This window comes from Danio rerio, chromosome 21 (genome assembly GCF_052040795.2).
Source record: "Danio rerio strain M-AB ecotype USA chromosome 21, GRCz13ab, whole genome shotgun sequence".
NCBI classification, from domain to species: domain Eukaryota; kingdom Metazoa; phylum Chordata; class Actinopteri; order Cypriniformes; family Danionidae; genus Danio; species Danio rerio.
The window spans coordinates 48,698,986-48,725,748 of record NC_141041.1 but is presented as its reverse complement, the minus strand read 5'-3'; the positions used below and the strand labels follow the sequence as shown (position 1 = coordinate 48,725,748).

At 35.4% G+C, this 26,763-nt stretch overlaps 2 protein-coding genes across 28 annotated transcripts in view; one reads left to right on the top strand and one right to left on the bottom strand.

Moving 5' to 3' along the window:
• Positions 1-5,772, top strand: part of stk26 (serine/threonine protein kinase 26) — a 30,187-nt gene extending 24,415 nt beyond the window's left edge. Inside the window, 5 exon segments of one of the 2 annotated variants that reach the window (NM_001127477.1) lie at positions 1,194-1,287; positions 1,576-1,638; positions 1,943-2,079; positions 3,587-4,376; positions 4,409-5,772. In NM_001127477.1, coding sequence (NP_001120949.1) covers positions 1,194-1,287; positions 1,576-1,638; positions 1,943-2,079; positions 3,587-3,602 — 310 coding nt within the window. In that variant the 3' untranslated portion in view covers positions 3,603-4,376; positions 4,409-5,772. 2 annotated transcript variants of the gene reach the window in all.
• frmd7 (FERM domain containing 7) lies at positions 611-25,451 on the bottom strand. Of its 26 annotated transcripts, none has more exons than XM_087300261.1 (13): positions 25,357-25,444; positions 22,879-23,017; positions 20,777-20,881; positions 19,778-19,820; positions 19,187-19,265; positions 16,806-16,903; positions 16,581-16,695; positions 15,272-15,419; positions 14,623-14,718; positions 12,912-13,075; positions 11,103-11,174; positions 10,953-11,028; positions 4,754-10,749 (listed from the first exon to the last, which is right to left on the bottom strand). In XM_087300261.1, exons 2-13 carry the CDS (start codon positions 22,993-22,995, stop codon positions 9,835-9,837), a joined length of 2,028 nt encoding a protein of 675 aa, XP_087156387.1. In that variant the 5' UTR covers positions 22,996-23,017; positions 25,357-25,444; the 3' UTR covers positions 4,754-9,834.
• Positions 25,452-26,763: the final 1,312 nt, after the last annotated feature.

Here is a 26,763-nt window from a genome sequence, read left to right as displayed (position 1 = left end):
CAAATAATGTCAAAAGGATGAAAAATGCAGTTCATATTCTTCAAAACGTAGGTGGCGCTTTCGTTTTGTCATCAGTGCAAACTGAATGTCACCCATACCTGTCAAAACTCCCATTTTTTCCGGAAGTCTCCGGTATTTCAGACCCATCTCCTGCCACCCTCCCCGCAAACTCCTGTAATTTCAACCATCACCCACCCTCCCCCAGTCCTCAGCATTTTGGTACGGCCCGAAACAAGCTTCATAGTACAGTTACTAATACCCTAGTACACCCGGTTCTCAACAGTGTTATTCAGACACCTCACTCCCGAACCTAACCCCACCGTTCTCCCAAATTTTCATGGACAAATGTTGGCAGGTATGACGTCATCTAGTGCTCATGTTTGGTACTGCGGCCAAACAAAATCTTACTGAAAACTTTTTTTTTTCTTCAAACTTTAAATTTAAAATGTAATTTGTTCCCATATTTAGCTTTAATTTTCTGTCAATTTTAGTTTTTTTGTGTGTTTTTGTATGTATTATAATAACATTCATTCATTTTATTTTCAGCTTAGTCCCTTATTATAATAACATACATTTTTTTTTTTCATAAAGATAAAGGCACATAACTCTGTTTTGTTTTAAACGTTTTTATCTTTTCACTTCAGCTACAATCTGACATCTGTCATCTTTAAAATGAGTCCAAGTTTAAATCTATCCAGCAGATCATTGAAGATTGCCAACCATTTAGGTTGAACATGTCATTATCACGCGTGTTTAAAAAGTAGAGCCGACAGATGAGTGGTAAACCGTATTTCCATCCATTCAGCTTGTTTTCAGCTTAAGCGGGAGCGCTTTTAGCTTAGCTTAGCATAAATCATTAAATCAGATGAGACCATTAGCTCAAATGACCAAAGACTTTCAGTAACTTTTCTATTTAAAGCATGAAAATGAAACGTTGCTGTTTTATGAGCTGATATGGCTGCTAATACTCTTATCCCGGGATAATCATCCATTGTATAAACGTTTAAAGCACAGCCAGCGCGATAACAAGTACACTGTTCATTTTTAACATTTGGATCACTTACTGTATGCATTTGCTTTATTTTGCGCTGAAACAAAGTATACTGTTTATGAAAACTATGTATGTTATTCCTAATATATTGATGTTAAAGTGTGTGCTCTGAGGATCACGCATGCATTTGTCTTTAAATCAGTGAAACCAGCAGTAAGGACAATGACAGCTCTCCTGAATGGTCCTTCACCACCGTTCGTAAGAAGAAGACGGAAAAGAAGCAGCCCAATGGCACGGTGAGTTGTACATGTCTGTGTGTGTGCAGAATTCCGCATTATAATGTGTCCGTACAGCCCAAAGACTGGCAGTAGGTGGATTGGGTAAGCAAATCTGGCCCAATAATGTATATATGCATATATTGATGTTTTCCAGTACTGGGTTGCAGCTGGAAGGGCATAAATATGTGTAAAACGTATGCTGGAATAGTTGGTGGTTCATTCCACTGTGTTGACCACTGCTAAATGAGGAACTAAGCCGAAAGACTGATTGAATTAATAACGTGCCCGTGTCTCCTCCTCCTCCAGGATGAAGAGCTGCAGAAGAAGTCGGCCAGTTTAACCACCGTCATGGCTCCTGTGTTCTCTGAGGTAGGAGATGGAGGGTTCATTTAGGGCAGGGATTCCCAAACGTTTCAGCTTATCACCCTTAAAATGACAGTGCCAGAGACTCACGACCCCCACTATGCTCTGAGGCGAATATAAATATACAGATGTTGTGCACCAATGGCCTGTATGAACATGAGCATATCGACAACACTAAAAATGCAACAGTCTAACCATGACACAATCAGCTGATCGTGTGTTTGTGTGTGTGAGATATCTTTGCATGTATGTATAGTTAAGCATTTCAACATGTCTTAAAGCTCACGTTGTCTGTGGGTGTTTTCTGCAGCTGAAGTCGCAGCACAGAGACAATGAGAGGACGAAAGGAGTGATCGAGATGCTGGAGGAGAGTCTGCACACGGCTGAAGATCTCTGTCCTGGAGTCACCGACCGCATGATCACACAGATCCTGGACAGAGTGCAGAGGTCAGACACACACACCCTATAACAGTTACACTGACGAGTTTAGGAGTCTGCATGTCATTAACAAACCTGGACTGTATTCAGTTATATTTTGCTCTTTAAGGAACGGTTTTATTGTACAGTGGTCCCTCGTTATTAAAAATAACCCACAACAGGAGGAATCCGCCAAGAAGTGCGCTTTATTTTATACTATTAAAGATGTTTTAAGGATGCAAAACCCCTCACTGCAGTCTTTATTAAATGCACTATTCTGGCTTGTTCAAACACTCAAAGATCAAACCTTCGTAGAAATATAAGTCCAGCATTATAGAACAAAACCAAAGATTAATAGTGCAGTAAGGTTATTGGGCTGGTCTCTTCACATTTCAATGGTAATGATTAAAGTAAGTAAAGTAAATGATCTAAATGTATTTAAATGTATTTTTATATCGTATTTTATTATTATTATTATTGTATTTTTATAAGGTATAAGAGTAAAAAAATGTTCATCCAATTAAAATTTGACGCACCAACAAATAACTCCATTACGACTTTTATTTTGTATTATTTTTAATAAATTTTCCAGTCACATTTTTCTACAGGGACTTTTGTTTTATTTTTAATAAATTTTCCAGTCACATTTTTCTATAAGGACTTTTATTTTGTTTTAATTTTAATTAATTTTCCAGTCACATTTTTCTACAGGGACTTTTGTTTTATTTTTAATAAATTTTCCAGTCACATTTTTCTATAAGGACTTTTATTTTGTTTTAATTTTAATTAATTTTCCAGTCACATTTTTCTACGGGAACTTTTATTTTGTTTAATTTTTTATTTATTTTTAAGACTTAAAAAAATTTCATCCGATTAAAATTTGCCGCGCTAACAAGTAACTCGATTACGACAGGTAACTCACACTGTCTGTCAACAAATTTAAATGTGTATTTCTGCGCATTGATTGTGCTGGTCTCTTCACATTTCAATGGTAATGATTAAAGTAAAGTAAATGATCTAAATGTATTTTTATATTGTATTTTATTATTACTATTATTGTATTTTTATAAGGTATAAGAGTAAAAAAATGTTCATCCAATTAAAATTTGTCACGCCAACAAAAAAACTCCATTAGGACTTTTATTTTGTTTTATTTTTAATTAATTTTCCAGTCACATTTTTTTATTTTTTACACATTTTTTATTTTGTTTTATTTTTTAAATAAAAATTATTTTTAAGACTCAAAAAATGTTCATCCAATTAAAATTTGGCATGCCAACAAGTAACTCGATTACGACAGGTAACTCACACTGTCTGTCAACAAATTTAAATGTGTGTTTCTGCGCAGCCTCTTTACGCAGATATATACATCATGTGCAGCTGATGGTCTACATCTGACAGAGAGATATCAGGCAAACTGTTATAGTGAGGGACCACTGTATATCATAATATTGTACATTCCTACAGTACAAGTGTGTGTGTGTGTGTGTGTGTGTGTGTGTGTGTGAGTGATGTTTTCTCTGTGTTTTGTGTGCAGGTTTTCTATGAGTTAGTGTGAACGCCACTGTTCTGCTGTCAGCCCTGATGACTGCACCTTAACACACTCTCTCTCACACACACACACACACACACACACATACAGAGAAACCAGGAACACACTATCTGACCATAACCAAAAGGAAAATCTCCTCTTGTCCCAAAGAATGGAAAATATATATATATATATATATATATATATATATATATATATATATAGACGATCTATAAATATGTGTGTGTTCAACTATATTTATACTATTTTGCCACAAGCTTTTATATCAGTCTTTTTTTTTCCGCTGGTGCCCAAGGATGATGTGTTACTGTTATTTTATTCAGCGTTTTTACTTTTGAACGACACAAAACATCCTTACTGGTTAAGTAGAGCATCTTTAGCTTCATATATATATATTTATAATGTATCCAGTGTCCCCGTTCCTTTGCTTTTCCTTTAAATCCTAAACTATGATCAATAATATATATTTGGGAGATTAACCGTTTGGTTTGGGATGTCTTTATCGCTCTCTATTACACACTGTAGCATTGCAGAACTGCTGTATGGGATTACATGCATATCATATCAGTCCAAACCAATGGAAATACCTCATTAAGCAATCATTTAAAACTGCTAGGAAGATGAGAGGGATTTTGCTGTGCAAAATGCCCTGAAGCCCAATGAATATATATTGAATATCAGTAATTTGTCTTAGATTCCTACCCTTTATATATATTTATATATATATATATATATATATATATATATATATATATATATATATATATATATATATATATATATATATATATATATATATATATACACATACAGGACTGTTATCTAAGAATAATTGCCCATCATTTATTATAAGTAGTGCCCTCTTTTACAGTGTGCTAATATTTTTATACTAGAGTAGAATACTGTATTTTTGTTTTGAAGGAAATATGCACTTGCGCACACTTTTTCTATGAGGGTGAGACTTTTATTTTGTTTTGAAATTAATTACCCAAACATATAACATATTTTTCTATGGGGGTTTTTATTTTGTTTTATTTTAGTTAATTTTGCTGTCACATTTTTCTATGGGGACTTTTTTTTATTAATTATCCAATCACATTTTTCTATAGGGACTTTTATTTTGTTTTATTTTTAATTTTCATGTCACATTTTTCTACAGGGACTTTTGTTTTATTTTTAATAAATTTTCCAGTCACCTATTTCTATGGAGACTTGTTTCATTTTTAATCACCCAATCACATTTTTCTTCGGGGACTTCTATTTTGTTTAATTTTTAATTAATTTCCCAGTCAGATTTTTTTATGGGGACTTTTGTTTTATTTGTAATTAATTTTCCAGTCACATTTTTTTATGGGGACTTTTATTTTTAATTAATTTCCCATTCACATTCCTCTTACTTTGAGTAGATCTCAAGGCATCGTATGCTTCATTTTAACCTCACACACACACACACACACACACGCGACGGCGGCAAGTGATTCGAGTGCAGTATAGAAAGTCGCGCTCAATGCGAACATCGTTTATTTTGGTTTTACGTTTTATATAATCTCCTGTGATGAGGGATTTTTATTTTCGCCAAGCTTGTAAGGGTGCCATTGCTGGTGCGGTGGTGATGTCATATTCGCTCCTGTTGGCTTGGAGAAACCGTGCCAACGTTGCATCCCATTGTGCCTAAAGTTGACTTTTGTGTGTGTTTGTCTTCGTAAAGACGGCGTCGTCTTCGCAAAATGCTTAGGTGTCAAACTGGATTCCTGTAGGGCCGCAGCTCTGCACAGTTTTGCTCCAACACTAATCAAACACAGATGAGTTAGTTGGATCTGTTGTGTTTGATCAGGGTTGGAGCAAAACTGTAGAGCTGCGGCCCTCCAGGAATCAAGTGACCCCTATGGCAAAACGGCTTTAAAAACGACGTCTCACGCATGTTGCCAGACTGCTGGATCATTTTAAAGCAATAAAAAGGGGGATTTTCGTAGAAGATTTGTATATTTCTTTATAGGAACGTAAGCGCAGGAGCTAGGTTTTGTACATTTCTTCACCAGAGCTTTTGTACATTTGAGAATCTTTGTAGGCTGTATCATATAGATGCTGTTCTCTTCTTCTTTTTATTTTTGACTTCAACTGTTACACATTAGTTTTGTTTGGTGTGGCAAATAAAGATTTAAGTTATGACATTTCAGTGTGACTGACGTATTCTTTCACGACACAAGTTCAGACTTGCTGCATGTTTTACTATTGTGAACACTGTTTAATGGGCACCTGTTAACAAGATTTAAGCAGGGCACCCCCGGGATCCTCCAAATTAAATTCAAGACTTTTTAATACCATTTCAAATGAAATTTAGTGACAACTTTGTACCCATTCTGACAGAAGTATGATGGGAAAATGTCAAATCTGTATAAATTTTGAACACTAGAAAATAATAGTAGTGAATATGAAGGTTCAGCTGCTTTCACACTTGGTTCATTTGCTTGGACCGTACCCAAGTTCGTTTGTCCCCCCTTAACACCTCGGTTGGTTTGTGTTCACACTGTCTTTTTTCCTTCTGAACCCCGGTACGCTTGCGTCATCGAGCTACTGTTTTGTTTACGGCTGTTGCTAGGTGACAGTCATGAAAGCAAAGCGCCGAAATGGAAAGACGTAGGCATATCGCGGTCCATCTGCTTTTACTGAAGCTTTTAGTTTTGGACATGCAGAAAGCGACTGTGTTTACCCTGGCTCAGTCCCGCTTGTCACCAAGGTACATTACGTGACACACAAACGAATGAACGTTATGAAAACGATAGTTTGTTGTACTGTTGGCGGTTCACTTCCATTATTTGGCTGTTGCTCAATCTTAAGTCACTGAAGAAAGGCGCCAAAATGGAAAGACGTCCGCACATCCCAGTCGATTTGCTTTTACTGAAGCTTTTAGTTTTGGACATGCAGAAAGCGACTCGCGTCCATATGCCACAAACATATTATAAACATTCAGAACATCACACAGTGTCTGCAGAAGCTGTTTTTGGAGGAGACAAGCAGACATCACTGTGCATCACTGTGTTTGCCGTGGCTCAGTCCCGCTTGTCACCAAGCTATGAGAAACCTGACACACACACACACGAACCAACCTTATGAAAACGAAAGTTTGTTGTACAGTTGGCGGTTCACTTCCGTTATTTGGTACGATTGCATTCACATCAGAATTGAACCGTACCAGAGTTCACACAAGTTTCCCAGACCACCTGTTTCAGGCGGACTCGGTACGGTTCACAGGTGCGCACCCGAGTTCAGAAGACACGTTCACACAAGCTAAACGTACAGTACTATGAACCTGGGCGCAGACCAAAAGTGCTAGTGTGATAGCACCCTCGTCATCTTATTGAGACTCAGGGTCAAACACGACCACAAACCCGTTGGCCTCATTGACCTGGTCAGTCAGTTCTTTAGTTATAAAAGGAGCCGATCCACATTTAGTAATATATGCAGTTTTGTTGCTTCCACACGAGAATGTAACTGCAACCTCAGAGTTAGGAAACAAGGTTTTAGAAACCCACAGAAGGACCCACAGAGTTGGTGTTGAGCCACAATAAGATAGGATGTTCCTTGGCTGTGGTGGCGATGCTTCTAATGTAGAAATTTCTTCATTACTGAGAGCCAAAGCTGTTTCAGTAACCGAAGAGGTGGTTGGCGCTGACAAGCAGTACTACATGTGATGTGTTTGGCACCCCCTCATATGGGAGTCCATGGCCGTAACACCCATGGTCACTAGCTTAAAAGATTTCCTGCACCAACAGCAGTAGGTATCGCGGTCATTTCCTGGCACAGGCTTGACTGAAACATAATTCGGATTCCTTGGCCAAAGCGGATTAAACCGACACTTTCCAATTTTAGCAGACAAACTAGGCTAGCGACGATCTTGTTCTGTACCTCTCTTGCCTAGTAACCAAAGTAACAGGTGCGCACGCTTTCGCGCTTTCTGCTATGATGTGGAGCGCGAGATGCACTCAACGTTACGCTGCATAAGTTTTTAATTAGCCTACATTAGTAACACTTAATTTTGTTATAAATGAATATGTTTTGTGGTAAATGAAGACTTTGCATAAGCCTATTAAGGCCTTAATTTGAGATTATTAAATGTAAGACTTTTTCAGTGCTTTTAAGACCCCGCTGGTACTAGGGTTGGGCCTAGACGATGCCATTTTCCATCGCCGATTGGATAATAGACAACACGATGCTGAGCCGACATCACCAATCCTCCCATTGCAAACCCGCTCGCGAAAAATACAAACTCAGGCCCCTTTTACTCGAATACGTCTTAGTGTTAAAATGGCATCTTAAAACGAAAATGATCAACAGCTACACCGTGTTTTACCTAGCATTTCTGAACAGCCCTCCGTCCGCTGAAAACGCACGTCACGTGACCACAGACACACACTGTCAAGCGCTCCTCTGAGCTCCAGGCAGAGAGCAATACATGTCGACAGTTTATCAATGATGTACGGCTGGATTGCGTCTCACTATAGTTGTTAAACGTGATATTAAGATATCATAGTCTCCCGGAAGTTCCTGGAGTCTCTATGCATTTGCGGGACTCATAATGCCCGCAAATGAGTGATAATCTCCCGGAAATCGCGCGTCTTCCTCCCGGTCCTCAAATAAGTTGTGCTCCCTTCTAACCCCCTAACCCTCGTCGCTCTTCAGACACGTCGCGCGCACTATCATACACCTCCCCCACCCCAATTCACAAGATGATGACGCCATCGTCCATCGCGAGGTTTCACATTAGACATCGTACGATGCCACATTGGTCGACATCCCCCAACTCTAGCGGGTACTCTGTTAAGGTACGTTTTTTTGTCTCCAGAATGTGTGTAAAGTTCCCATCAGTTTATTATACCTTTCAGAACATTGGGGTTTTCTGCTCTGAACACACTGCAGCTGTTTTGTTTTTCCTTTAATGCTGTTTCTCCCTGCCCACCTTTTCCACATGCCTGTGTGCCTCAATCTCCGCCTCGACTGTGTCAGATAAACAGCACAGTGACAGACATGAAGCAGATCTCGCGTAAAGTTTGTGAGAAATACTACAGTATAGGACTGTCCCAATGATTATTTGATGTATTTGTGGAGTTTATTCAAGCCTTTTTGCATCGATGAGTCGCACACAATGTTGTTATAAAGTTCACAATGCCATTTAAAGTTCCAGCACACACAGACAGACAATGTGCGTTTAACTGTGCGTTTTTGCATGGCAAATATGACAGGATATGCACTGCTGTATGGATATCCATTAAGCGGGATTGTTTGGTTGAAGTAAAGATTGTGTTGATAAAGGAAAGCACTGTAATTCATTAGAAACATGCACTGTTTAAGAAACGTTTTAAACATTTAAACTCATTCTTGATCACATTTGATGATGGTATATAAGGATATAATTTCACTCACCTGGGAAATGGAGGACACGCGAATGGTTTGTGAGCACAATTAAGTGTACACAGCATTCCACATTATCTGATAATTGTATGAAATAATTCTAAAAGGCAACAGACTGTGTAAAGCCACATAAAACAACACAAAAATATGATGAATATGCCGAGTTCAGCGGCTGATCAGCCGGAATCAGCTGAGGTGAAGTGATGGTGACCAGCGAGACCTAGCTGTCATGTAAATGGCCACGCGGATGAGTTCTAAAAAATTCACCCCCTCTCAGTTGTCATGAAGGCTAATATTAGCTATATGCACCAAAATAATTTTTTGTACCAGGCTGTAAACATGTTTTTTATCCTGTAAAGTTGGCCATTTTAACAGTGGACTCGATAGAAATTTGCTCTATATGGAGCCAGGACTAGTGGAATTTCGAAGAACTGCAGTTTCAGTTACTTTCATATTTGCTTCACGAGGGAGAGCGGGAGGTTGACGCTTGGTTTAGCTCCTAAATTTTGTAGGACACCTACAAGGTGGTCTTCTGGTGATCTTAAAGACACCGATTAGCATGTGTTTGATTAGTGTTGGAGCAAAGCTCTGCAGGGACACCGACCCTCGAGGATCAAGTTTCCCCATCCCTGATCTAAACGCTTAAAATCCCGAAATTGAAATTGTTAAAAAATCCAGAAGATAAAATTTCGCTCTATTATAGTTGAACTCCACAGACTTGGTGTGTTCTGAATTGAGTGTTTTGACTGTGATGTGTCTATTGCTGATGTTCACATTGCAATATCGATGCTGAAGTGATTGTGACCAAATCTCTCAGTCGCATCTCAGGACTTGCGTTTGTCTCTTTTGGCTGTCGCAGCGTCTTCATTACTATCTCCTTCTTCATCCAGCTGTAAGCTTCCGGAGGAGATGCGCATGCGGGCCAGAGGTGCAGACCGCACCAATCTGCCGAGTCCTGGACAGTAAAACGAACATGTAGCGTCTGAATCCGAATCGCTGTGGCTCAGTTCTGACCGACTCCCTTCAGGCGGTAATGATGAACGCAGGGGTAAATATGTAGGCCGCACAAGACCCTGCCGTCGAGACAAATGCGGATAGTGGCCCAGCGGGCGAAATTCATCCGCCTGGCATAAAGTCTTCAAATCAGACTGGCTATAAGAACGCCGAGGAAGACCAGTTTGGTAGCTGCAGTCGTCACTAAAGTGGCCCAAATCTTCTCTGTGGTCCTCGAAACTGCCTGCTACGTAGAACCCTGGCATTGGGCCGAGAGCTGTGGGCCAACAGTACCGCTGATAGTTTAAAATGCTCGGAGAGACGTATGAAGATCCAGAGAAGCTAGATGAGCGCGTGGCATCATCTGGGAAGCATGCCGGCGGTGAAAACGAATGGCATGGCAGCAGGACTGGAGCGCAGGGATGACCCAGAGCGAACGCTGCGTTTATGGGACACACAGGGAGGAAAGGATGGAGGTGAAGGCCAGGGTGAGGGTGGTTTGGGTAAAGAAACACCAGATTTTGTTTGTTCAGACGGCCGTGTTGTGGAGCGCAGCAGCATCTGCACCCGGCTCTCCGGTCGTGCCTGTGCACCCGCTGTACATCAGGACTTGCTTGGGTTGCTTCAGAGTAGAAGTGCTGAAGGGAAGATGGAGGATCCTGAAATTCAGATGTGTTGAGGACTTCCACGGCTGATTGACTACGCTTTCCGCTTGGAGGAGGAAAACCACACGACTGCTCGTACGCCTGCAACACACACAATGCGCAGCATGAGGAGGTAGACCAGGAGAATTTTCGGGTATCAAAGCAGGACCCTTTAATGAGAACTCGACTCGAATGTGAGAGCGCAGGCCGTCGGGGAAGAGAGGAGGGAGGCACTTCACCATGGATAAAGGCAACTGTACCTACTGTGAGTAAACCCTAAATGTGTACAGATATGCAGCATGTACCTGCTTGGAGACATCGGTCAGCAGGTCAGGTGAGGATCTGCACTGCCGTGTGTCGTAGTAGTCTTTACAGTACTTCCTGAAGGGAACAGAACAGCTCATTATTCTGATCACACTTCAAGATTCGAGAGGTTTTGAGACTGATTCTCGCACCTCATAAATGGTAAGTTGATCTTCTCCTCCGATTTCTTTGTAAAGTCCAGCAGCTGCTTTTGAGTTCTTCCACTGTTGGAGACAGATTGGGTAATGGGTTATTTTTTATATCTTTGCATTAAGGGAGCTTGATCTTTCCCACAACAGCTTTTAACATTAATATGTTTGAAAAAGTGGCTTTTATAAACATGTTTAATAGATTAAACTGATATATTGTCTGGGTTGTTGTTGTATATTATGCTACAAAAACCTTGTAATAAGCTGCCAGCACATTTTACAGACTTGTTTTTCTATATATTATTTCAAGCTGCTAAAATGTCGATATGTTTTTGTATTTGGGTTTTCTTTACACTTTTCTTTCTAATCTCAAAGGATGGTGTAGTGACAGATTTACTAAAAAAAATATTGGAATTATATCATGTTAATTATATGTGTTTATTTAGGGATATTTTTTCCTGAAAATATCCGTTTTTGTAAATAAACATTTTCACAAAAAAAAAAAAACTACTTTATTAAAATTATATCAGCTTATCTCTAAAAATATAATATTTTGTGTGTATTAAAGGGACATTTTGTGCTGAAATATTAACTTAAAGGCTTTTAAAAGCTATTATACCCATTTTTGTAAATAAACATAATTTTCTCAGAAAAAATACAACTTATCTCTCAAAAAATATTAATTTGTGTATGTTTAGGGATATTTTGTTTAAAAATTATCTGTTTTTTTTAAATAAACATAATTTACTCAACAAAAAAAACTACAACTGTATTAAAATTATATCCACTTATCTCTAAAAATATATTTTGTGTGTATTTAGGGACATTTAGTGCTGAAAATATCTGTTTTTGTAAACAAACAATTTTCTCTAAAAATTTTATTGGAAATTATATCCACTTATCTCTAAAATATAATATTTTGTGTGTATTTCAGGATATTTGGTTCTAAAAATGTTTTTTTTTTCTTTTTTAAACAAACAATATTTTCTCAAAAAAAAAACTAACATTTTATTGGAAGTAAATCAACTTATCTTGAAAAATATATATTTTGTGTATTTAGGGATATTTTGTCCTGAAAATATCTGTTTTTGTAAATAACAATTATTTCTCAAAAAAAAAAACTACAACTTTATTAAAATTATATCCACTTATCTCTAAAAATATAATAGTTTTGTGTGTATTTAGGAACATTTTGTGCTGAAATATCAATTTAAAGACTTCTACTATACCCATTTTTATAAATAAACATAGAATTTTCCCAGAAAAAAATACAACTTTATTAAAATTATATCCACTTATCTCTAAAAATATAATATGTTGTGTGCGTTTCAGGATATTTTGTCCTGAAAATGTCTGTTTTTTTTAAAATAAACATTATTTTCTTAAAATAAAAAAAGAAAATTTTATTTTAATTATATCAACTTATCTCTAAAAATATTATATTTTTGTGTATATTTAGGGTTGTTTTGTCACGAAAATATTAATTTATTAACTTATTTCTGTAGATGAACTTTAAACAACAATTAAGTAATCAAATGTTCCCCATCACGTTAACATTTTGGATTATTTTACATTAACAGTTGATTATGTTATACATTTGTTTCATGCCAATCCAGTAGGGAAAATGACTGTGAAAATGCTTGAAATGTACCTGCAAATCAGAAATAACTCATATAATCTGAATATACACATTTTGTTGAGTTGACATTCATTTTCCACACTGCCCTTTTCATTTACATCATGTTAAACGTAACACACCGTTCCATTATACAGTGATACTCCAGACTTGTAATGTGTTTTAACAGGATGTACCTGTATCTAAAGCAAGATCCCCTGCTGTAAAGGAGTGATTTTTGCTTGCTCTTCGGTTCTTCAGAAAGCCGGAAGAAGGCATGATACTCCACACACATCTTCCAGAAGGCTTTACAAACGTCCCGATTGGCCATGGTGAACTCTACCGTGTCCTTACAGGACGCCTGAGCAGACATGACGACACAAAGTCAGTTTCAATTGGCTCCCAATGCCACACCAACAGCATGGGTGGATATTTTATAGACTCACTATTAACAATGTGTGTAGATTAGACTGCATTTAAATGTAATATGAGTTGTATTTTAGTGTATGATAGTTTAAAATTGGCATTGTGAGGAAATATTTAATTAAAAATAGTGTTGTTTTTAATTGGCTGTGAATCAAAATACAGTAAACAAAATAAAAAAGTGAGCGAAAATCAAAGAAAATACAGTAGATTACAAATTGGAGATGTAGACAGTAAATAATGAACGTACAGTAAATCGAGAAACTAGCATCTAATTGCAAGTTATTTAATGAGGATTCAAAAATAAATATTAAATATATCCTAAACAGCATTTTAATAATGCCAAGATCTTATCCCTCACAATGCAAATTAAGTACAGTAACCTACACTACCTGACAAACGTCTTGTCATTGGTCTCAGTTATAAGCGGCAACAAATAATATCTTGACTTCTAGTCGATCATTTGGAAAAGGTGGATTTTTCTGATGAATCATCTGTTGATCTGCATCCCAATCATCACAAATACTACAGAAGACCTACTGGAACCAGCATGGAGCCAAGATTCTCACTGAAATCAGTCAAGTTTGGTGAAGGAAAGATCATGGTTTGGGGGTACATTCAGTATGGTGGCGTGCGAGAGATCTGCAGAGTGGATGATCAACATCAGCAGCCTGAGGTATCAAGACATTTGTGCTGCCCATTACATTACAAACCACAGGAGAGGGACAATTCTCCAGCAGGATAGCGCTCCTGCTCATACTTCAGCCTCCACATCAAAGCTCCTGAAAGCAAAGAAGGTCAAGCTGCTCCAGGATTGGCCAGCCCAGTCACCAGACTTGAACATTATTGAGCATGTCTTGGGTAATATGAAGGAGGAGACGTTGAAGATGAAGAATGACAAAGACTCTTGATGAACTCTGGGAGTCCTGCACGGCTTTCTTCTTCATTCCAGATGACTTTGTTAATCAGTGATTTGAGTCATGTCAGAGATGTATGGATGCATTCCTCCAAGCTCATGATGGAGTCAGACACAATATTCATTCTGTCTCCACTGCAGCAGGACTTTATATTCTATACTGGACATTATTTCTGTTCAGTGATGAGACTTTTGGTTAAGCAGAGTCAGACCGCACTGTCCTAATTAAATAATTAAAAATCATGATCATATTTTATTGTGCTCAAATAAGTGTCATCTAGAGGCCTTTGCCTTTCATATAAGCCAGATCTGACCAGAAGTCAAGCTATTATTTGTTGTTCCTAAAACTTGGATAGGCAACAAGACTTTTGTCAGGTAGTGTACTGAATAACTATCATACAGCACAACAAAATGTTACATTTATTTTTCAGTAAAAGCATACTAATGTAGTTAGAGCATGCTAAATGGTTTTGTAAATATTAATACAGTACTTTAGCGGAGGTTTGATTGACAGTAAATTCAACAGGACATTGTCAGCAGTGCTCCTTGAATGAGTGTGAAATATTTACCACAATAGTTGTGTGCAGCTTTATCAGAAAGTGCTTTCTCTTGAAGCTGAGTTTGCGCACATTGGCCCAGCTGAACGTATTGATTTTGGTGTTTCCCTAAAAATACAAATACAACAGATCGTTGTTAAGTTATAGGGATAAAGTACATACAGGAGGATGTTAATGCAGAATGGCGTGTAGCTCTGTTGTATACGACGCTGAAATGTATATTGTGCAGCCATAATTGCTGGTACAGATTACCAGCACTTTAGACTGCTAATAAAGATTAGGTTATGAAGAATGATGAAAAATGTATGAAGAGTTCAGATGACTCAGTCAGAAACACAAAGCTGACAGAAGCTAAAACAGCTGATGGAGTATACACTAACCTGATGGCGCCAAAAAAAAAAGAGTAAAAAAAAACATGGCGACAGACAAGCAGATCCATATGAATGTGGATGTACAGTAAGTATATGAATATAAACCTAATTACTGATGGTCAAGATGATTCAAAGTTTCCAGATTAACTGGTGTTATTTACCGGTTGTTATCTAGGAATTAAAATTCCCTGGAATGTCACAACCGACCAATCAGAATCAAGTATTCCAGACGTTTAATAATGGTTAAAATGTAACATTATAAGCAATAATGCATAACACATAGTCTGCACCTGAAAAACCAGCACGCCACAGTGAGTGACGGCCAGATTGATCCTCATGTTTTCTCCATCAGTGGCGGCGTGAGGCCGGATGCCGTACATGTCTAGCTTACGGGACACCTCCAGCAGCTGATGGTCCGCTTCGGCTGGAGACTGACCTCTGAAACATGGACAAAACCAAACACACACTGTAAAAAAAAATACATATATACAGTTGAAGTCAGAATTATTAGCCCCCCCCATTGATTTTTTTTCCCTCTTTTTTTTTTATATTTCGCAAATTATGTTAAACAGAGCAAAGACATTTTCACAGTAAGTCTGATAATATTTTTTCTTCTGGAGAAAGGCTTATTTGTTTTATTTTGACTAGAATAAAAGCAGTTTTTAATTTTTTAAACACCATTTTACGGACAAAATTATGACCCCCTTTAGGCTAATTTTTGTTCCGATAGTCTACAGAACAAACCATCATTATACAATAACTTGCCTAATTACCCTAATCTGCCTAGTTAACCTAATTAACCTAGTTAAGCCTTTAAATGTCACTTTAAGCTGTATAGAAGTGTCTTGAAGAATATCTAGTCTAATAATTTTTACTGTCATCATGGCGAAGATAAAATAAATCAGTTATTAGAAATGAGTTATTAAAACTATTATGCTTAGAAATGTGTTGAAAACATCTCTCTGTTAAACAGAAAACTGGGGGAAAAATAAACGGGGGCTAATAATTCAGGGGGGCTAATAATTCAGACTTCAACTTTATGTAAAAAATATAAATTTTCCCCCAATTTTTTATGCTCTTGAATTGCATTATGGGACCTCTTTCTTTCTTTTCATCTTAAAAATTTCGAAAACATTACTCTTGTTAACATTTTTTATAGTTTAAAGTGCTATATTGTCTGGGTCGGTGTTGTAAATTACGCTGCAAAGTCCTTGTAATAGACTGCAAATACATTTTCTCTTATTTACAGACTTATTTCTCTATATATTATTTATTATATATTATATTTTTATAACGACAAAAATGTCAAAAGTCACTTGAGTTGAATTTTCAACATCAAAAGTCAACAAAGCATAATAACATTAGAAAAATCCCGGTAAAATTTCACATTTTAGTAATCGAAACAACGAATGTAGCCTTGTTCGAATAGGCTGAATGTGTGTGTTGCGATAATATGACGCGTGTAAAGCGGGTCACACATGCACCTAACCCCTTTTACATTATGAACATGAAGATGATTTCTTTATCTAGACTGCTAGAGCGATCCTTCATGTGTGTGTAAGCTCAAAAAACAGCTGATAACTGCATAACTAAGCTTACCTGTGCCTCTTATGGAAACGCATGATCTTTTTGTGGAGGACGTCCTGGTTTGGGATGTACCGCTTGTTTTCCAAATGCTGCTTGTCCAGCTCTTCTATAAAGTCCCCAATCTCTGCTGCAGAAACACACACACATTTGTTTTTGTGAATTGTGGGGACATTCAGTGGTAACACCTTCTGTGCTGCAGAATCACACACACACACAGACTAAGGAAACTGCACATACCCTGAAGAAGATAGGAAACCAGCAGAGCTGCACTGTTATCACTGCAGGTCAGACTGCCATTGGACAGATCCTGTTTAATCTGCAGCGCAAACAGATACCTGCGGGAGACGGAGAACGCAGACCAACACTGAGATCAGAGTTGCCCAAAGTTGGCCAACGGTACCCTTTGATTTGCCCCACCATCCTATCTGAAAAGAGGAAGAATGATGAGGATGTGGTTGGGGCGATTGCTATAGATAGAGATTGTTATTTTGATTTGAACGCAACCCTTTGTTTCTTTGTTTTATTGCTACAAAACAATATGTAAAAACATAAAAAGTTTTAATTAAATGTTGTAAATGAAACTTTCAAAATGTAAAAAATGTCACATGACAAGACATTGGTGAGCAAATCAAGGCAAAGGCAGCCTCAGGTCAACTTGTGTTTTCAGCATTGAACTCTAGTGTGTTATAAATGGGATCGTGTTTTTACTGTAATAGTAAGTTCATTAAAAAATGTACAAAATTATACTGGATTAATTAATATGATTTAAAGCAACACTTTCATGTTATTTAAATATTAGAAAACAAATTAGGAAATTACCCATGGCAAATGTATTATCATACGATGTAATATATTTGATTTGGTATACAAATGAAGTCCTATTAGCCCTGTTAAATTTTAATTATTTTATATTTTCCCCAATAAGGCTTAACTAGGGTAATTAGGCAAGCTATTGTATCACAATGGTTTGTTCTGAAGACAATCTAAAAAAATTATTGCTTAAGAGAGCTAATAATATTGATCCTAAAATGTTTTAAAATATTTAAAAACTGCTTTTTATCTAGCCAAAATAAAACAAATAAGACCTTCTCTCTCTCTCTATAATATATATATATATATATATATATATATATATATATATATATATATATATATATATATATATATATATATATATATATATATGTATGTATAAGAAATACTGTGAAAAATTCCTTGCTCTGTAAATATAACATGAGAAATATTTATAAAAGAATAAATATCACACCCCTCACAGGAAGGCTAATCACTTTGCCTTCAACTGTATATACATTATATATATACACAGTTGAAGTCAGAATTATTAGCCCGCTTGTTTATTTTTTCTCCAATTTATGTTTAACAGAGAGCAGATTTTCTTCAACACATTTCTAATCATAATAGTTTTAATAACTCATCTCTAATAACTGATTTACTTTATCTTTGCCATGATGACAGTAAATAATATTAGACTAGATATTCTTCAAGACACTTCTATACAGCTTAAAGTGACATTTAAAGGCTTAACTAGGTTAATTAGGTTAACTAGGCAGATTAGGGTAATTAGGCAAGTTATTGTATAATGATGGTTTGTTCTGTAGACTATCGAGAAAAAATATAGCTTAAAGGGGCTAATCATTTTGTCCCTAAAATGGTGTTTAAAAAATTAAAAACTGCTTTTATTCTAGCCGAAATAAAACAAATAAGACTTTCTCCAGAAGAAAAAATATTATCAGACATACTGTGAACATTTCCTTGCTCTGTTAAACATCATTTGGAAAACATTTAAAAAAGAAGAAAATAATTTGAACGGGGCTAATAATTCAACTGTATATATATATATTAACAACTGTATAATTTATGTATTTATTATTTTTTATGACGGTGTATACCAATGATCAGAGGTGGGATTAAGTCTCAAGCAAGTCAAGTCAATTTTTGTCTGACTCAAGTCGAGTCGAGTCATACAGTAGCTTGGTCTACCAAGTCACTTTCAAATCAATCAAATTTTTGTCGATTTTTAAACTTTTGCCATTTCTTTTTGCAATTTATATGTACATATATAACTTTCGGTTTAATATCTAATGCATAATCTGTAACAAACAGTTATTTATTTAACAAAAACAAGTTATTTCGAGTAATTTAACTCAAGTCCAAGTCAAGTCTCAAGTCATGACAGTCAAGTCCAAGTCAAGTTGAGTCTTTTTTGGATATTTGTCAAGCAAGTCTCAAGTCCTAAATTTTGCAACTTAAGTCTGACTTGAGTCAAGTCATGTGACTCGAGTCCCCCATCTCTGCCGATGATTGAACAATATGCATCATTCAATGGAAAAAAATGCTATATTACGTTAAGCATCAGAATGGGGAAGAAAGGGGATTTAAGTGACTTTGAACGTGGCATGGTTGTTGCTGCCAGACAGGCTGCTCTGAGTATTTCAGAAACTGCTGATCTACTGGGATTTTCTAAGGCCGTTCTGGGGGCAACCTGGTACTAGTACCTAATAAAGTGGCTGTTGAGTGTATATGCTGCAGTTTGTGTGTGTGTGCGTGTGTGTGCGTGTGTGTGTGTGTGTGTGTGTGTGTGTGTGTGTGTGCTGCACCTGGTCACTTCTCTCTGTAGTTCTCCTGGATCTGGAGGGAAAAACTTCACTATGAAGCGGAAGGTCAGATCATTTCTTCCTGTTTTAAGGAGAGAAGATCAGATTTGTTTTTCACCAGCCTCATTTGTAATCTTGTCCTATAAAGCAGTGGCAAAAAGGAATGTTGGAAGCCATCGATTTTACAGTATTTGATTTTAGTGCCATGTTTTCTCTTAATAATAAAAACCGTGCATGATGTGTTTGTGTTAATGTATATATACAAATATATATATATATATATATATATATATATATATATATATATATATATATATATATATATATATATATATATATATATATATATATTTATATTTATATATATATATATATGTTCTCCCCGTGTTGGCATGCATTTCCTCCGGGTGCTCCGGTTTTCCCCCACAGTCAAAACACCAACGCTATAGGTGAATTAGATTATCTAGATTGGCCGTAGTGTATGAGTGTGTGTGTGTGCATGTGAGAGTGTATGGGTGTTTCCCAGTACTGGATTGCGGCTGTAATGGCATCTGCTCCTAGAACATCTGCTGGAATAGTAAGTTGCAGACTTACTTTTAATTTGTTTTGCAAGAGGCTTAAGCAGTTCCAGCCAAACCTATGAAGACGATGAACACAAATGACATCATCAGGTCAGTCAATATTACCATCACAGGTTTATATACAGTAGAGAAAAATTAGGATTGAACATGTGATGTTTTTTCCTAGGAACAACATTTCTGAAGGGGCTGTTGGCGTGGAATTAAACTAGATTTTGGTAAGAATTTAAACAATACAAACATCAAAACTAAATCTGAGAAATGAGGTGTGTATAATAACAATGAAATGACAGAAGGAGAAAGCGCTGAACTACTGAATGTGTTTAATACTTTATATTAAAGGTGTTTTTGGTGTCTGCAGCTTAAAGACGCCTCTAATATGGAGAATGAAGTCACATGCATTGCTCAGGTGGGAAAATGTAAAAATCTTGATGGTTCTGTGAATCTTGTCTGTCAAATCTGATCTTTATTTTGTATTTTCTATTGGATTCGCATCAGGTGATTGGTTGGGCCATTCTACAGCTTGATTTTCTTTCTCTGAAAGTCTGAGAGTTTCCTTTGCTGTGTTTTGGATCATTGTCTTGCTGAAATGTCCACCCTGGTTTCATCTTCATCCTCCTGCTAATGTAGATGTTGGACTGAAGCAGCTGATGTTCATTTACACTGAGAAAGGCCAGAGGGTTGACGAAGAACTACTGAGAGATTTTAGCTGCTGTCTGGGCTTTCACTGCCTTTCTACACCTCCCTTTCTTCATGTGTTCAATACTTTTCCCACGGTGTCATTTCACTTTATTACACAGAACTTCATTAGTAAACTAATTAGATTTGTTTTCTCTGCATAGATGGATTTCTTTGGTTGCTCTCAACATCCGGTAAAAATGTGAAAGTCAACAGCACCTTTAGAGATGTTTTCTGAAATAAAAAAGGTGACATGTTCAACATATTTTGCCGGCTGTGTAATGTCTTATGTCTTATTAACAAAGCAAAGGCATCTTTAATATAAGCGACCACTCACATAACTCCCACAATGATGTCGAAACTCAAGGCCGAAGTATTCCTTTTCCACCAGTTTAAGGTGTCCACAAACTGAGTTGAAGAAATCCTTTCCCAGAACCCTTTGCTTAAAATACATCAATTCATTAAAAACATCAATGGTTTTATATAATAAAAACACTGAATTTCTGGAATTTTACAAGCTCTTTTTCCAGACACTGAAAGTCAGTTGTTTGCTGTTCAGACTGACTCCCCTTTCATTCTGTTAGGGGCTTTTTTGTCCCCCATTGACTTCCACTGACATTATTTCATTGCAAATCCATGACAGCATATAATCATGCATTCTTGATTGTTGCTGGTTTTATTTTGCCTAGAATAAAAGCAGTTTTTAATTTTTTAAACACCATTTTAGGGACAAAATTATTAACCCCTTTAAGCTATTTTTTATTCCGATAGTCTACAGAACAAACCATCGTTATACAATAACTTGCCTAATTACCCTAACCTGCCTAGTTAACCTAATTAACCTAGTTAAGCCTTTAAATGTGTAAAAGTGTCTTAAAAAAATCTGGTAAAATATCATTTACTGTCATCATGGCAAAGATAAAAGAAATCAGTTATTAGTGATGAGTTATTAAAACTATTATGTTTAAAAATGTGTTCTGCTCTCCGTTAAACAGAAATTGGGGAAAAAATAAACAGGGGGGCTAATAATTCTGACTTATCTGTATATTATATGGGGTGGCACAGTGGCGCAGTGGGTAGCCCTGTCGCCTCACAGCAAGAAGGTCGCTGGTTCTAGCACCGACTGGGTCAGTTGGCATTTCTGTGTGGAGTTTGCATGTTCTCCCCATGGTGAGGTGGGTTTCTCTCACAAGTCCAAAAACATGTGGAATAGGTGAATTGGGTAAGCTAAATTGTTCGTAGTGTATGTGTGTGTGTCCTGGTCCTCCAGGTTGAGTGTTAGGCTTACGACCCACCTCGTTAAAATTAAATGTTACAAAACCCCAACATGGGCGAGGCAGTGGCGCAGTAGGTAGTGCTGTCGCCTCACAGCAAGAAGGTCGCTGGTTCGAGCCTCGGCTCAGTTGGCGTTTCTGTGTGAAGTTTGCATGTTCTCCCTGCGTTTGCGTGGGTTGTGTGTGTGTGTGAGTGTGTGTGTGGATGTGGCTGGAAGGGCATCCGCTGTGTAAAAACTTGCTGGATAAGTTGGCGGTTCATTCCGCTGTGGCGACCCTGGATTAATAAAGGGACTAAGCCGACAAGAAAATGAATGAATGAAAACACCAACATGGTGCGGCTAAATATTATAGACATATTATAAAAAATTAAATATATATACAGTATTTAATGAAAACATCATTATAGACTCGTCTGTAAGTATTAGAGGTTCTTAAAGTAAATCATGTAAAATAATTCTGTCATTATTAACTTAATAATTTATGTTTTGTAGAATGCTGGAAAAATATATAGAAATTCTTCAAAAAATGTAGTTTTATTGTTCAACAGAAGAACAAAAATCCATAAGTTTGCTAGAATTGACTTTTTTTGGTGAACTATTCTTTTAATTTGCACAAAAAATAATAATATTTGCCGTTTGTTCAAACTACTTATTTAAAATGAGCTGAAACAACACAATTATTTTAGGGACAACTTAATAGTTTTATGTTCAATCCATTTAAATTGATCAAGACTAATAAGCTAACTTGATTTCATGTTGTCCCAACATAAATTGATTATGTTGAACCCAGTTTTTTTACAGTGTAGTAAAATAAAAGTGTTACCAACCATCTTTGCAGGGTCCACGTTTGTGGGATGTTTGTTAGCACACCCCTGTTTAGAAGATTTCCTCTTTAATATTGCTAATACAGCACAATATGCAAGGCCTTTTGGTCAGACACTCAAGCGTGCACAGACAAATTGGGATGCTGACATGCATTTTCTTTCACAAACCCTTAAGCCAAACTAGCCGGCCCACTCAACAGACTCATTGTCCCGTGTACCTCTTAAAAAATGCAATACATGCCCCTCAGCATAAATGGCTTAAAATAAGAAGCTATATCGCGTGTGCTTTTTTAAAACATGTTGACGGTGAAATAGTATATTTATAAAGGATTGTCTCACCTCCATCTGAAAAACATGCTCGCTGTCGTCCAGGAAGATGACCCGAAGAGAGAACAAACTGTCCTTTCGTGTGTTTTCAGATGTTTTAACGTGTTTTCTTCTGTCGCTCATGTTCATGTCGCCCTCGTGAACACACAAACTGCAAAACCAGCACACAACCTCACAATCTACACTGTCTGTCACACAGATTTAGTTTAAAGTAGACTGTTTCACAAAGCACAAACAGAGGTACAGATTTACATTTTAACTTTTTTAATTAATTTTTTTTTTATTCATTACAATTCTTAATTTTTAATTAACAAATGCATTTTTTATTTAATTTTATTTTAAATTGTGTTTTTTTATTAACATTTATATTTAATGAAATTTTTGTTTTTTAATTTTTAATTTTACATTTATCTAAATTTTTTGTTTAAGGTATTATTCATTTAATTGGATCTGGGTGAGCTAAACTGTCCACAGAGTATGTGTGTGAATGAGTGTGTATGGGTGTTTCCCAGTAATGGGTTGCAGCTGGAAGGGCATCCGCTGCATAAAACATATGCTGGATAAGTTGGCGGTTCATTCCGGCTGTGGCGACCCCTGATTAATAAAGGGACTAAGCCGAAGAAAAATTTATGAATTAATTTTTATTTTAAATTTAAATAAAATGTTTCTTTAGTTATTTTTTTAATTTAACTTAAATTTAACTTAACTTAATTTTGTGTTTTTAATAATTTTATATATATTTTTTATTTTAATCGAATTATTAATTTTCTTACATTTTAAATAAAACAATATATATTTAATTTTATTTAATTTTAATTTTGTAATTTAATTTTTATTTGATTAACTAATAAATGTTTTATTTTTATTTAATTATATTTTATTTTAATTTTGTGTTTTTTAATTTTTATTGATTTTATTTTAAAAAACATTATTAATAAAATTTTTATTTCATGTTTTTTTATTTCATTTAAATTGTATGTTTTTAATTTAAATTTATTTAAAATTTTACTTTATTTCTTTTTATTTAGGTTACAGACTATTTGCATGTATAAAATACATATTGAAATTACGTACAGTATGTGTCATTAATCACACACTATAAAAATAAAAAAATTAAAAACATGGTCCTAAATAGAAACACTCTATAGTACCTATGTAGTGCCTGTAATGGTTCTTTAGTGTTACTTTATTTCAAATGCTACAATATACAGCACTATATCACTGTAAAAAATGCTGATCAATTTGTGTAGGGACAACATGAAGAATTAAGTTAATGTATCGTTTTTTTTTTTTTTTTTTTTTTTACAAATTTACGTGGATCAAACATAAAACAATTAAGTTTTCCCCCCAAAAAACTCAAGAATTATGTTGTTTCAACTTATTTTAAATAAGTTTGAACAAACAACAAATATTTGTTTTAGTGTACATAGTATGTATTTTTTATTCATTAATTAACACACACACACACACACACACACACACACACACACAGAGAGAGATAGAGGTAAAGTTGGTTTTATATTCGAACATTCATTCATTTAGAAGTCTCTATATTATTTACCATGTTATTTTGAATATTCAATCGGAATTAGCATGCAAATATGACTTGAAAACAACATCAACACTGTTTATTTATACTGTGAAACATGTTGTACTTTTATAGTCATTGGCTGCTAATATGATTTCACTGTTTGGAGTTTGCAAATAATACTTTAAAGATATTATATTATTAAGGGGAAAGTCTGAATGTGTGAATATAAAACAAAGTTTACCTCTATCACACACAGAATACATTTCAATTTTATTCATTAGAGAGACACTTTTAATGTAAGAAAATTCAAATAATTATTTTTTTAAATAAAAGAATCCTAAAATGTCTATAAGTTTCCATGATTGCATGAAGCAAGAAAATAAAATCTTTTTAGCAGTAATAATCGTAAAACTAATTATTATTGATTATTTACCAATAATAACTGATAAAACATAAAACAACAAATCTCCATATTATAATGAGTAGATTAATGATGGAGTAAGTAATTAATTGTAGTAAGACTGGAGTGATGATAGAGTAATGATGATTTATTATCAGTAATGACGGTGAAATTTTACCTTTGAATCACATATATGTAATTTAATTGAAATTACATAAGGCTTTTTTAAAAAACATCGACAACAAATCTCACTGTTTTCAAACTTTTGACTGGTAAAATATGACATTACCTATATTTTATATGTTAATAAATACAAAGGTGAACATGTGTCATAGTCACTGTGTAACTGAGTTAATCAATGTTTTGTTGTACAATGACAAGTCAGACATTTGGCGTGTTTATTAATACACAAGACGAGACGACCGTTTGAATTCGTTAAAGAGCAGTTGGTGAGTCTTCAAATCTTTTTAAATATAAAGTAACAGAGACATTCGACATCGCTATTGCGACACTAAATCCTCAGACAAAGCAAACAAACTGAATATATAAGGTTACTTACGTTTTTCTGATGCCATGGTGTGAGTTTGTGCCAGTTTTATCCTCTCCGGTTAAATGAGGGATGTCAAACTGCAGCTCTCCGTCACTGCGTCCATCAGCCAATAGAAGACGAGTATTCATTCGCACCAGTTAAAGAAACATTACACACGAAATTAACATTTACACTCAAGTGGTTCTTTACTTTTGAGTTTCTTTCTTCTGTTGAACTCCAAACAAACTTTTAGTTTAATCAAAGATGAACTATATGAGACTAAATGCATCACTATTCGCTGCCAAAAAACTTTAATAAATGTTAACTTTTTAAAGGATTGACTGTTTTGTTTATCATTTAATGTCATTTTTGGATCTACAGAAGAAATGTATGATCCTTTACAAACTCAAGAAATGAACTCAAATGAGTGTAAATGTCCAGTAGATGTCAGCAGACACACGATTAAAGGTGTCAAGTGTGCTTTCACTGCAAGTGCATACATAAATGTCATCTCCAGACACAGTAAGCTAAATTATTTCAGTTTGAAATACAGTTGTATACAGTTAATAGGCCTGTTTGTTTTATTTTATTTTTAAAAAATCATGTGATAATGTTTCTTTGACATTTCAAACCCAAAAATATTGTCATTTGGAGAATTATTAAAGAAGGACAGTTGACCTTGCTAGAAACCTGATATATTTTGTCAGTGAAAACCATGTCCTCTGTTGTGGTACTATATGCAAATTTTAAATTATACATTTAGGCTGAATATGCAAATTTGACTGATGCCTGCCGTGATAGTTTCAGACTTTATTACTTATAGCTTATTTGGAACCACTATTGTTAAGTTTTGGTGTGACACCCCTATTATTAAAAGTCCCGGAAGAAATAAAAATCATATCTTCATTTAAAATAAAAAGCAGTATATGAAGTTTATTTATTGCTCTTAGGCTATTTGTATAGGCTTTTGTTCAAAAGATTTTTGTTCATTAGATATATTTAAGGTACAATTTAGTAATATATATATTTTTATACTCATATATATTTTTCTATATTCATTAAGAACTTTCAAATAGTAAAAACAACAAAGACAAAGACAATCAGATAAACAAATAAATCTCAAGAGCTGCCAATTAAATACAATTTACAAATGTTTATCCAGAATTGATCAAGTTACTATAGTGACCTCTTATATTATAACTTCAAACTATATAGATATGTTTAAAAATATATATATCAAAAATTTTGTTACTGCCAATATATGTATATTTATTTATCTATTGTCGAATAATATAATTTTATTGTTTATCAAGTATATTAATTTCACTTATGTTCAAATTAGGTTTCTTAAATAACTCAAATATTGTCCGTAAAATAATTGTCAATAATGGAAGTTTTAGTTTATCATAACTAGTAATCTTTTTAATCAAAATAGTA